This window comes from Clarias gariepinus, unplaced genomic scaffold, assembly GCF_024256425.1.
Source record: "Clarias gariepinus isolate MV-2021 ecotype Netherlands unplaced genomic scaffold, CGAR_prim_01v2 scaffold_29, whole genome shotgun sequence".
Lineage (NCBI taxonomy): Eukaryota > Metazoa > Chordata > Actinopteri > Siluriformes > Clariidae > Clarias > Clarias gariepinus.
In genome coordinates, this window is record NW_026520996.1 from 841,842 (window position 1) to 856,241 (window position 14,400).

Consider the following 14,400-nt stretch of genomic DNA (forward strand, 5'->3'; position numbering starts at 1 on the left):
ATTGCATCAACACATTGTTATTATTTAGGTTCAGAGAGATAAGATCAAAATAAATGCATCAAATAATGTGTTTAATATGCCAATATTTCATTAATGTTTATGAAGTCTGTCACGTGAGTAGGACTTATTATACTCGTAATTTAATGCAGTATGTGCTAAAATATACAGTACTAAAATTAATAGGCGAAATATATTATCTCGTTGTCATTTGTGTGTTTATTTCTCCTAATAGAAAGTAACACATACACACACTCACTACTAGCGTAGTAATTTACTATGGTGTGTGTAATGTAAGTGTTGTAAGTGTGTGTGCTCCGCCTCACTGTAGACAGTGTTCATATCGTTCACGCAGATTCTCAACCCGGATCAAAGGTCGCTGCAGACGTAATGGCAGCGGATCTTCACAGGGGAACACACTCTCCTTTAGTGTTCCCCACAAGTTCCCCCGCGGGCGGTGTAAGATCTGGGGAATGGGTCGGGTATGGGAAGAAACTGTTCTGCCACTTTTTAAAAACTCGTTTCACGTTCACAGCCGCTTCTGTATGCATGACCTTATTTGATCACAATAAAGATAAAATCAGTCGTGGCCAAAAGTTTTGAGAATGACACATATTAGTTTTCACAAAGTTTGCTGCTAAACTGCTTTTAGATCTTTGTTTCAGTTGTTTCTGTGATGTACTGAAATATAATTACAAGCACTTCATACGTTTCAAAGGCTTTTATCGACAATTACATGACATTTATGCAAAGAGTCAGTATTTGCAGTGTTGGGCTTTTCTTTTTCAGGACCTCTGCAATTCGACTGGGCTCTCAATCAACTTATGGGCCAAATCCTGACTGATAGCAACCCATTCTTTTATAATCACTTCTTGGAGTTTGTCAGAATTAGTGGGTTTTTGTTTGTCCGCCTGCCTCTTGAGGATTGACCACAAGTTCTCAATGGATTAAGATCTGGGGAGTTTCCAGGCCATGGACCCAAAATTTCAACGTTTTGGTCCCCGAGCCACTTAGTTATCACTTTTGCCTTATTGCACGGTGCTCCATCACGCTGGAAAATACATTGTTCTTCACCAAACTGTTGTTGGATTGTTGGAAGAAGTTGCTGTTGTAGGGTGTTTTAGTACCATTCTTTATTCATGGCTGTGTTTTTGGGCAAAATTGTGAGTGAGCCCCCTCCCTTGGATGAGAAGCAACCCCACACATGAATGGTCTCAGGATGCTTTACTGTTGGCATGACACAGGACTGATGGTAGCGCTCACATTTTCTTCTCCGGACAAGCCTTTTTCCAGATGCTCCAAACAATCGGAAAGAGGCTTCATCTGAGAATATGACTTTGCCCCAGTCCTCAGCAGTCCATTCACCATACTTTCTGCAGGACTCAATCTGTCTCTGATGTTTTTTTGGAGAGAAGCGGCTTCTTTGCTGCCCTTCTTGACACCAGGCCATCTTCCAAAAGTCTTCGCCTTACTGTGCATGCCGATGTGCTCACACCTGCCTGCTGCCATTTCTGAGCGAGCTCTGCACACTCCGATCCCGCAGCGGAATCCTCTTTAGGAGACGATCCTGGCGCTTGATTTAATGACAGCAATGAAATGCAGTGGAAAGGTTTTTTTGGGATTAAGGTAATTTTCATGGCAAAGAAGGACTATGAAATTCATCTGATCACTCTTCATAACATTCTGGAGTATTTGCAAATTGCTATTATAAAAATTTAAGCAGCAACTTTTCCAATTTCCAATATTCATAAAATTCTCAAAACTTTTGGCCACGACTGTATATATATTACAGTGGAACCTCAGATTGCGAGTAACCTGGTTTGCGAGCGTTCCTCAAGAGGAGCAAATTTTTTTTACTAAGCTTTGTTTTGATAAACAAGTACCAAATATCAAACTACAAAAATAGTACTGTGTGTGTGTGTGTGTGTGTGTGTCCTACACAGCAGCCCCCTTCTCCCCTTTCCTCCTCCCTTCCTCTGGTCTTAATCACGTGCAGTTCAGATTCCTTTTGTAGTAAAGTGGGTTTATTGTTCAGTTGTTGTTTATTGTTGTAAGGATTTATGTTCAAGAAGAGCGGAGGACAAGCAGCTGAACACAGGAAGCAAAGAGCATGTGTGTCATTTGTTTTTGTTGTACCTATTTTATGCCTTTCTGTTGTTATCAATAAAGGCACAAGTTACAGAACTGTTGGCTCTGCGTTACTACAGTTTAAAAGGTAAAGTGCAGGTTAAATTTGTTTTATTTTTATTTTATTTTATTTATTTTTTTTATATTTACAAACATTTTCTGTCATTCCCCACAAAAGGGTGCGAAAGTTCATGCCCCACTCATCAACAAAATTTCTAAACCAATAAGATCAAATAACACGTGCAATTGTTATAACAGACTTACTTCATCACTTTCTTTCAAAGAAGTTGAGTGGCTGGGGTGTGTTGTCTCTAAGTGTCTTCCTACTAGTGTCGGGTCTCATGCTGTCTGCTGCCAGCGGTTTAAAACACAAAACACACACGTGTCTCTCCTCTGCCCCACCATCCCCACCATGAATCCAAGCGTAACATACAGTAGGCTTCATCATGTTTTCCTTTCGGCTGGCTTTTTGGTTGATTCGGCTGATGATGCTGAATCACCTGCTTTTTTGTGGTCCATGTAATAAATGTATCCATTGATGTTATTATGCTCACTACATACAGTACGCTACTGACCCGGTTTGATCTTAGTCCGCGGTAAAGTTAATTTAATATTCGCATCTCCGAATTCAATGTATTCCCCACTAGTGGGGCGCCCCACACTTTGAGAACCACGGCTCTAACCAGTATACACTGTGTTAGACTGGCTCCTTATGCACATTATTATTATTATTACTGTAGTTTATTATTATTATTGTTGATCTTATTCATTTACGCATCTTACCCAGAGTTTCCGTCATTGAATAGATACTTACACTGGTTTACTGGGGAAAGGGAAGGGGGGTTGAGTCCAAGTATTGAAAAATCATATGTCTTGAGTAGGGGAGAACTTGGGAAGGTTGAAAACTAGACGTGCCGCTGACATCCTCTGATCAGCTGCAGAGGACGAATCATGGGCAGAGACAGGCCTTCCAGGAGTGAGTTGCAGTAGTCCAGTCTTGAAATTACAAGGGACTGAACAAGTACCTGAGTAGCCTGTGAAGAAAAAAATGGACTGATTCTTCTGATGTTGTAAAAAATCAACAAGTGCGTGTATCATTGGCGATGTGTGGAGTAAATGACAGATGAATTTTCCTGATTGCAGGCAGTGGCTGAAAAAGTGATCTGATTGTTGTCCAGGGAGAACACAATGTCCTGACTGGTAGATGAGTAAGAATAGATAATAGACTCTTGTGGTTCACTGTGTCAAATGCAGCTGACAGGTCCAGGAGGATGAAATGCAAAGAAGGAATTTCACTGTGCTGTAATGTATATGTGGCAAATAAAGGCTTAACTTAAAAAGGATGGGAATAACTCTTGCCTTCTTAAAAGCAGCAGAAACATGACCAGATGATATGGAATGGTTGATGATGGTTGTGATGAAGGGAAGGAGGTCTCGTGAGATGGCCTGGAGCATTGTCAGATGACAGGCTGGAGAATTCTGCTAAGAAGAGAGAAGGTCCTGAAGTTTAGGTGTAGGGGTTGTGTTAGGAGCAAATGACTGGAGGATTGCTGCAATTTACCATGTTGTAGAATGTGGTGAAGTCATCAGCAGTCAGAGATGATGGGGCAGCTGGTGGATTGAGTAGTGAGGAGAAGATGTTGTGGAGTTTGCCAGGATCAAGTGCAAAGGCTTCTAGCTTTTCCATGTAGACGGCAGTTTTGGCAGAAGTCACGTCACATAAGAATTTGGAAAGAAGAGTCCGGTAAGAGACAAGATCTGAATCAAGCTGCGATTTCTTCCATCTTCTCTTTGTAGTTCTTTATTCTCTTTTGTTGTCTTTTGTTGATTCTCGACCCCGTAGCAAAGTAACTAGTGGTTGAATTAAATCCGAGTGTTACATAGTGGTGGCCCGTACGGGGATCGAACCTGCGACCTTGGCGTTATCAGCGTTACAGCGCAATATATCAGATAGCCAAAGAGCAGGACAAGACGTCTTCCTTGGTTTAGAGGACAGTGGTAGAGAAGAAGGAGTCTGGATCTGGAAGGGATGAGAGGGTGCATAAGACATGGGAGCGAGAGGGTGTATTATACCTGAATATAACTAAACAGAAGAGGTTTAACTGGGGAAGAGCTCCTGTGACATGACTTGCTGCTGGAGAGAGAGAGAGTGTGTTAGTGTTCCCTGCCGGTATCCCTTAGGCACTGACTGTGATTGACTGGAATTTGTACGAGGTCCCTAAGCCACAAACAGTCTTCTCCTATCAGGGTTATACACCTTCTGGAACAAATATTTTTTGTTCATATCAACTTCAGACATGTTGAAAAATGACTACAGTAACTACAGTTACTACAGACTACAGTTCAAGCCTACTTAAACTTGACAGATAGGTGCACATATCACAAGAGGTCATTTCCGTTTTCAAACCTTCACGTTCCATGTAGAAGGGCAGTGAAAGGCAAACATCTAACGAACATAATTTATTTATCTAATAAAAATCTAATCTCTGTCCCACATCTCATTTAAATAATCCACTCTTAATTAATTTTGTCAGTATCAATATATTAACATGACGTTCTGTCCCACAGCAGCCCTAAGGAAAGATAATCAGGAAATCATGATGTAGCGCAGCCACATAAAAGGGCATTTTAACAAACAGGGAAATGGATTAAGGAGCTAATGCTGCTCACCTGTGCTCGTAAAATTGCCCGATCTGGTTTTATTTGTCCCCATTGACAGTGTTGGTCACGGGGTAAGCTCTCGCGAGCATGCGCGATCGCAGCGCGAGAGAACCCGGAAGCGGCGTCGGGTCACGTGTGCCGGTATAAAGCCGGAACCGGCAAGTGGCTCAACACGGAGAGATTTACCCAGCGCGCTGTTTATTCTGAGAGAGAGTTTGTTTGATGATTCTAAAGGAGTACTTTTCCCCGGTTGGATTATTCCTCATAGACACTTACAATTCACCTCTCGTTCCGTTGCTCGAGCTCCCGGATTTGTCATCGATACCGGTGAGGCCGAGCCAATCTCTCCCGTGCATCATTTCTCACACTGCAATATCATTAACTCTGGACAATCATACACGCACTCACACACCCGCATACACCATACACATTGTTTCTATTTGTATATATTTTGTATATATTGGTTTTGGTGCACCTTGTTTGTTTGTTTGTTTGTTTGTTGGTTTAATACACGTTGGTTTGGTTTATACATAGTTATTGTGTCGCGTCTTTACTTGTCCTGTCTTGATTGCGCAATACCGGAAGTGCAGTTTAAAAACCCGTATTTTGATTCTCGACCCTGTAGCAAAGTAACTAGTGGTTTAATTAAATCCAAGTGTTACAATGATGATACTGTGCTAGTGTTCAACTATAATAATAAATCTGTGTGCGAGTTTATCTAACACTCCTCTTCCTCATACTACAGACTCAACAGGGAACCCATCCTCATTTGGCTTATAACGAATAGCAGGGCTTGGTCTGCAAATATTTAGTTTGTCCCTTTGCTTTGTATTTGTGCTCCTCCTTCGGTTTAAACCATAATGAAGGAATAACCAGAAATCTGAGTTCTGAGATTGTGAAACTGAAATTCATTCTGTTCTGGACGAGCAGGAACATGTTACATTCATCTCAGAGATGCCTCGACTGGTTTGGAGACTTTGTTTCCTGAAAGATTAAACTCAGGACATCACTTTATGATTTCCTTTGTTAAAAAATACTTACTTAACAGATACTTATTGGTCTAGGGTTTAATCTGGTTAAGTAGTGCACACTTCTAGGGTACAGTGAGCCACGGGTTATGAACCATGCCACACACACTTACAACCCAAAGCCCGGTGCTAACACTCTCACCTTGTTCTTACTGTTCGGATGTACAGGATGATGTCATCGCTTTATAAACGTACACCTGGATCTCTGTGCTGCTGCTTCACGATGACGTTTGAAGAGCGCTACATGTTACACATCATCGAACAGCGAGTGTAACGGCGGCGTTATGCAGATACACACCTCTGGATTTGTCCGTTATTTTGATCATCAGACCCACGAAGGTGTTGATTAATTCTCGTTAACAACAGCTCTTACAGTAGTACAGGGTTATAATCCTCAGTTACTGTTGCGTGTCAGTGTCAGTGTGATTGTGGGAGGAGTTGTGGAAATGGGGGGGGGGGATAGAGTGAGGAGGAGATGCAGGTGTGATGAAAACTGGTTTATTGAGAAAAAAACTAAAGCATTAATAGAACACACACACACACACACAACTTTATAGATATAACCAAAAATGCATCCAAGACATAGAGAACACACACACACGGCTCAGCACAGCTGTGTTCATCATCATGGCTTCAGACACAGACAGGGGTCAGTAGTGACCTGAGGGGCAAACAGACGGGAGTGTGTTCATCATTACTGTCTAAATATTACAAAATAATTCATTTAAATATCAGCAGATTTTAAGGTGAAAATTCCCCCGAAAAAAAGAAAAAACATCAGGAGACACTATATATATATATATATATATATATAAAATACACAAACACACACACATGCAGTAAAACAAAAACATATTACACACTACATACATATAACCACTAGAGGGCAGTATGTATAATGTATTTAATGCAGCATTACTATGGGATATAAAACTCACGGGGGGAGTAGGAGCGGGAGCGTGAATGTGAGCGATATCCACCACGACTGTAGTACGGAGACGGAGACCTTCTCCTGTCACACACACCCACACACACACATTAGTAATCTGAGTAAATCTGTGGCGTGTTGTTCTGAGCATGCTCAGTCTCACCTGTATGACCTGCTGTAGTAATCACGGTCTTCATAGCGATCACACCCTCGATCATAATAATCACGACGTCGACTGGGACCTCCACCTCCACCGTAACACACACACACGGCGTGGTTAACCCCGCCCCTCACACACACGAGCCCCGGGTGATGCCCCTTCCACACTCACTATGTGGGCCGGCCCATGTAGATCCCCGGTGTGGGTGTGTGTGGTCTCTTGGTAATGGAGAAGTCGACTCGGATCCTGCGGCCGTCCAGCTCCATACCGTTCGCTCTCTCTTTAGCCTGCTCACACACACACACACTCAGGTTAACACTTAGTGACGTAGTGTAGGGTGTACACAGCAAGGTTGTGTGTTTGAACTAAAAGTAAGTGCACCTCCTGCGCGTCCTCTTTGCTCTCGAAGTACACGAAGGCGAACCCTCGGGAGCGACGCGACTGCTGATCATAGACGATACACACGTCCGCGAGCGGGCCGTACTTGGAGAAGACTTCCCGCAGATCTCGCTCTGTGGTGTACAAACTCAACCCAAACACTCCTAAACAGGTGTTGGGGTCGGGGTTCGCCTGCGGGACAGCACAAACAGGACATTAATCTAACTGTGAACACCAGGGGCCAGAGGAGTGCCTGACCGGTCCCGTCACAAACACTGTCTCACTGTCTCAGTCTCACCCGGTTGCCTACGTGTCTCCGGCGGTTGCTCATGGGGGAGTGGGAGGGGCTCCTTCGGCGCCGTGAGTACCCGCTGTAGGAGCGGCTGCGCGAGTGGCGTCGTCGGGAGCGCGAGCGACTGTAGCGTCTCCGGGAACTGCGATGTGAACAAGAGCTGAGGAGAGAGACAGAGAGAGACGTCAAGGACCAGGCAGATACACACAAAATTTGATTAGCTCTGATCTACACTCTCAAATAGTGCAGGAGGGGTAGGGGGCAAACCGCTGAGGGGCAAACACAGGGTAACTCCAGAATAACCAGAGGTAGACCCGATTAGGTCCAGTCTCCACCAACAGGAAGTTCTGCTTTGACATCCTGTTACTCTTGTAGAACCCCAGGGTTGGCCACATGGATGTCTCAGGACTCCAGTCAGCATGCTGTGATGTGAAAGAGCACGACGACTAAAACACTGAAGGAATTTCCCCCAATAAGGTGATTAATTACTTTAATAATTCCTCCAATAGGGGGCAGTGGCGGCTCAAACGGTTAAGGCTGTGTGCTACTGATCAGAGGGTTGTGGGATCGAGTCCCAGCATCGCCAAGTTAGGCCTTTAATTTGCTCCTATCTGCTCCAGGGGCGCTGTATCCTGCCTGACCCTGCACTCTGACCCCTGCACTTTAACCCCAGCTTCCTAACTGAGATATGTCACAAAATCATTTTACTGTAAAGTAAATGCAGCAAATAACTGATTATTATTATTATTATTATTGAACTACTAGAGTGTTGTCAAAGGCCTTCTCTCTCCCTCTTTGCACAAACATTCCTGTGCACAGTGGATTTTTAAGCACGCGCACACACACCTGTCTATGATAAAGTGTTATTTGCTCTGTCAATATTAAATGTGCTGCCTGTGATGTTCGGGTTTATTCCCTACACACAATCTGTCCACTAGATGTCAGTATAACAAACTCTTAAATTAACTTTCATAAAATGTAACAACAGACTGGGAATCATCTACACTTAAACAAGTCTTCATCTCTCTATCACTATCCAGTGTGTGTGTGAGAACTTACTCAGACTTGGAGCGTGATCGCGATTTGGAGCGTGAATCGTGTTTGGAGTGTGCAGGCAAGCGCGCCGGGGATCGGCTGGTTGATTTGTGTGACCCTTGATGACTCTCACTCCTCGACTCCGAGTGCGACTCCTAAACCACACACACACACACACACACCACGTCAGACCTGTACATCTAAACCTACAAGGTGTCAGTGTGCCTGAGGTTTATCTAAGGCATGTGTAAGTACACGAGGTATAAGATCAGACCTGAGTGATTATTACCCGTCCTCTAGGATTACTCAGACACACGTCCAATCTGTGTCTCTAAACCTGACTCCTCCCCCGGTCCTGTCTAACCCGGGCGTCTCCGTGCTGGTTAATGATGACACCAGTGTCTAACAGGGATTTTTAGGTCTTTTTTAATTAAATTTTATTTGTATAGCGCTTTTAACAATTGTCATTGTCACAAAGCAGCTTTACACAATCAAAATAATTATTGAAGTGTGTATGAGATGTGTGTGAATTAGAATGATCAGATCGTCCCTGATGAACGAGCCGAGGGTGACGGTGCTGAGGGAAAAACTCCCTGAGATAGTAATAGGAAGGAACCTTGAGAGGAACCAGACTCAACAGGGAACCCATCCTCATCTGGGTGATAACGGAGAGCAGGGATTGATCTGCATTCATACTGTCTTATTACAATTCCAAACAAACTTCGTAAACAATTAGCTCCCACCACACAGCGCCCTATGGAGTGATATCCCGGACAATATTTAAAAGGAATTGCAAATTACATTTGCAATTGCGTTTCCCATATGTGGACGCACAAAGTGTGCCATAATTTAAATGCAATTGCAAACTTTGCATTACTGTTTGCTGTTTCGCCTTCGTGAACGCACACTGACTGCCAAATTTCAAATGAAAAAGAAAAGTCCATTTGTATTTCCTGTGTCTTAAGTCATGAACCTGCCATATTTAAATAGCAAAATCAATGACCACGTTTGCTTTTTCACTTTCTCTGCGTTGCGAGTCAAGCCGCCAAAATTCAAACGCAATTGCTAATCCATTTGCAATTGCATTTCCAACACGTTACACAGAAACCTGTCAATCAGCATCAGGGGCGGGTCTTTACTGTTGGGCGGGATTGTGTGTGGAGTGACGTCACTCGCAGTCGCCGACCAAGAGGGGGGAATTTGAGCAATGGAGGCGAACAGGAGTAAAGTTGTTATGCGCTAAATTGCCCCCTGTCATGGATTGCACCCCCCACTAATGTCTATCAAATATATTAGGAAATCATAATCAAAAATTCATATTATTATTATCAAATATATTATTACTATTATAATTAACCCTGGACACGTGACTAATTAATACATGAAAAATTAAGACACGTAATACAAATTCTCATATAATGTTTATTTTGTGGAACATTTATTTTGCCGGGGTTTGATTAAAAATTCAAGATTCAAATAACTTTATTAATCCCAGAGGGAAATTGCTTGTTTGTCATGTAATACAAAAATGTTTACACTAAATAAATATAGTTTATGATGAAAAATTACACAATGCAATTTTTATTATAAATAGGCATAATAAAAATATACATATATATGAAAAAAGATATAATTTATATAATTTTCCCCAATACAACATGTCTTTTTTTATTTTGCTTATTTTATAATCAAATTTGTTTGGTGCAATTTGTAAATCATAAACCTATTAATTTATGTTCCAATATAATATTTGATAGAGGTGATGTAGGGGGGAGGGGCAATCCCTGGAGGCATTTTAGCGCATAACATTACAAAAATAAAGTTCAATATCTTTTTCGTTATGTGGATTACACATGTAAAACCAGTTGTACTATAATCCACTTTATCAGTTAACTGAATTAATATCAAACTGATAATTGCAAAGGGAAGGGTTGTAGTTATTAGCGAGAATAGAGTGCATTATAGTACAGTTAGTTTTACATTTTCTAAATGCTAAATTTCTATAGCAAAAAAGTTCCATTTTGTTGATTTAATTGTCACTTTTGCAACTCATAATAGACTGTACTAAAGTGCATTTATTTTCATACATATCTTCACAATTATTATTTTATGTAATAAAAAAACACCCTCTCATTTAACAAATTATCCGTTTTATTGCCACAAGAATTGTGTGTAATCATTTATTTTAAAATGTACATTGAAATAATTAATAATCAATTAAACAAACAAATTAATAAACAAATAATCCATACTGTAGCCTAACAGTGTAATATGTTTGATGTCCTGTGAAGTATTCCTCTATAATCTCGTGTATTCTTCTGTAAATAAACGCTTGGGTCTTGGTCTTGCACTTGTTAGACGGTCCCTTAGTGACTCCATCGCTATAAAGCTCCGGTAAGCAGCGTTTCTGACAGATTTAGCTCCAGCAGGCTGTAACAGGAGAAGATCTAAAAAATATATATTTATTTGTAATAGCTTCTCTGTCCACTTTAGAGTAAGAAAATATGAAAAAAAAATCTTTTTTGTGTGTTTATTTCTTGATAAACAAATGAGATAATCTCGGTTCACCTCCATTGCTCAAATCCCCCTCTCTTGGTCGGCGACTGCGAGTGACGTCACTCCACACACAATCCCGCCCCACAGTATAGACCCGCCCCTGATGCTGACTGACAGGTTTCTGTGTAACGTGTTGGAAATGCAATTGCAAATGGATTCGTGATTGCGTTTAAATATGACAGGCTCATGACTTGTAAGACATGGGAAATACTAATGGATTCTTTTTCATTTGAAATTTGGCAGTCAGTGTGCGTTCACGAAGGCGAAACAGCAAACAGTAATGCAAAGTTTGCAATTGCATTTAAATTATGGCTCACTTTGTGCGTCCACATATGGGAAACACAATTGCAAATATAATTTGCTATTCCTTTTGAAAATTGTCCGGGATATCACTCCATAGGGCGCTGTGCTGCCTGCTAACGTGTGAATAGTTTAGAGCACCTCCTGTAGGAGTATAAAGGAACTGCAGCAGTTTATCACCATAAATGCAAACACACAAAATAATCCTCATATATACCTATTCACGCCACAGTGTCCCTGAAGGTGTCGGGTCGGATCCCACTACAGACACTGATTGAGGCTTTACGCCACTGATTTGATGGTTCTGAGTTCAAGTGTAAGGAGAATGGACATTGGTGTGTGTGTGTGTGTGTGTGTGTGTGTGTGTGTAGATGATCGGCACATGCCTGGTGATAATCTGTGTGTGTGTGTGTGTTTGTGCGCGCAAAAGGCATGCACGCAAAAGACAGACACGTACAATCATATTTACTGAGCGTGGACAACTTCACGTTAACTTCATTACTTCAACCCCCGCTGTTCTTCTTTCTTCCACTTCATTTGTGTCTCTGCCTTCAACTGCTTCCTTCTTCCCCTCATCCTGTCCCTCCGCCCATAAACGCTACACACCGCAACGGGAGCTTCGCGCATCGCCGTTAGCATTAGCATGCAACTCTGCTTTTTGTTCGTTTCTTTTTTTTTTAAAGTCATTTTAAATGCCATCTGACTTCATCTTCTGACGTCTCGTCTTCTCCTTAACAAAAGAAGAAAAGCGTGAGGAATCACATCACAACCATCACACAGCGGCCATGTTAAACACACACACACTCCACCAGCTGGGACGGGTTCGGAGGTGAAGTTCGCTGCCCTTTAGTCTAACCACATACACACTTACACACACACTTCCTCACTCACGCACCCACACACACACACTCCCTTACACAAACACACACACACACTCCCTCACTCACCCACCCACTCTCTTACACACCCACCCACTCTCTTACACACCCACCCACTCTCTTACACACCCACTCACTCACTCTCTCACACACCCACTCACTCACACACTCACTCACACACCCACTCACTCACACACCCACTCACACACCCACTCACTCACACACCCACTCACACACCCACTCACTCACACACCCACTCACCCTCTCACACACTCACTCACTCACACACTCACTCACACACCCACCCACTCCCTCACTCACGCACCCACGCACGCACATACACACACTCCCTTACACAAACACACACACACACACTCCCTCACTCACCCACCCACTCTCTTACACACCCACCCACTCTCTTACACACCCACTCACACACCCACTCACTCACACACACACTCACTCACACACCCACCCACCCACTCACTCACTCACTCACACACTCACTCACACACCCACTCACCCTCTCACACACACATACACCCACTCACCCTCTCACACACACACACACCCACTCACCCTCTCACACACACACACACACTCCTGACACAAACTTCACACACGAACACGCCTCGGCTGACGGAACATCATCTGTAGAAAGTGGAGAGTTTTGTAGTATTGATGAATTAAGTTACCTGAAAAAACATTAGACTATTATTTAACTTCCTAAATTATAATCCACAACTACACACTCAGGACTCTAACACTCTAACAGTCTGATTTATATTATATTAACCCCAGATCACTGAGCTGCTTTAAACTCAATTTAAAATTTAAATTTAATCTTTAACACAAATTACAATTAAAGCTTTGAACACGTATTTATGTTTAGAACATTACTCAGTAATATTAATAATTGATTTACTTATTAGTTGTACATTTTCATCATGTATCGAGGAATCAGATCTGCGCATGCGCTCAAACAAAACGGACCGAGGGGCAGCCGCCGCGCATGCGCAGATTCTAAACTAAACCGCAAAAAGATTAAAAATGATTAACTATATACATATTTTCCCCACACAATAAATTAAATATTAAGACTACAATCTATAAAATGGATAAATTTTCCATCTTGTCGCATTAAAACTGATTATTAATGTAAGTTCACCAGCATGCAAATAGTAAACAACAAAAAAACAAAATAATCCATTTAAATGTCAGATTGACTCACCCGCTCGGTAAACTTCTTCTCCGTGTCGCTCATTGTGTGTGTGTGTGTGTGTGTGTGAGAGAGAGAAAGCGCTAACACTGCACACACACACACACACACACACCGCTCTGTCCGCGCCTCAGCCGCAAGTGCTAGAAGGTAGGCGTGGCTAATTACAAAGAGGCGGGACCACCGAGGAGAGCGAGGAAGGCGATTGGCTGGCGGAGATGACCATCAGGGAACATTAACATACTATAGAAGCAGAAACTTATTTTATTTAACTGCTTTGTCCTTCTCAATTAAGACTTTCTGTCATTCTTACTTGTCTCATGTCTCAGTCTAAAGTGAGACATGTCCAATTTTATCCTAAAACTATAACTACATGTGATTGAGTTTAACCGCAGCCGCTAGAGGGAGACAGAGTTCAGAAAATCATTTAAAATTAGTTTTAATTCATGACTCGTATGAAATCAAATTCAAATTTAAATGTTTTTTGTCACATACACAGTCATACACAGTCATACACAGTCATACACGCAGTGGAATGATTATACGACCGCCTGTGACCTTAAAAAGAGAATTAAAACTTATAAGAAATAAATATAAATAAAGAAATAAAAGAAATACGATAGAAATTTAAATTCAACTAGGATAAAAATAGAAATTAAAATAGAAATATACTGTACATAAAATAAAAATAGAAATATTTTTATGTGTGTGAAAGTCACACACATCGTTGTCTCAGTGAGGATAATAATGATAAAACTTTATAATATAAACGTCATAAACACAGACCACATTTACAAAATATTTCTACATAATTTAAAAAAAAATCCATTAAAATAGCATA

At 41.7% G+C, this 14,400-nt stretch overlaps 1 protein-coding gene across 1 annotated transcript; it reads right to left on the reverse strand.

Annotated features, from left to right (window-relative positions):
* Positions 1–6,309: 6,309 nt before the first annotated feature.
* Positions 6,310–13,689, reverse strand: tra2b (transformer 2 beta homolog). Its single transcript, XM_053490563.1, has 9 exons — positions 13,572–13,689; positions 11,920–12,192; positions 8,631–8,761; positions 7,578–7,731; positions 7,283–7,471; positions 7,073–7,188; positions 6,905–6,988; positions 6,752–6,825; positions 6,310–6,474 (listed from the first exon to the last, which is right to left on the reverse strand). Exons 2-9 carry the CDS (start codon positions 11,923–11,925, stop codon positions 6,464–6,466), a joined length of 765 nt encoding a protein of 254 aa, XP_053346538.1. The 5' UTR covers positions 11,926–12,192; positions 13,572–13,689; the 3' UTR covers positions 6,310–6,463.
* Positions 13,690–14,400: the final 711 nt, after the last annotated feature.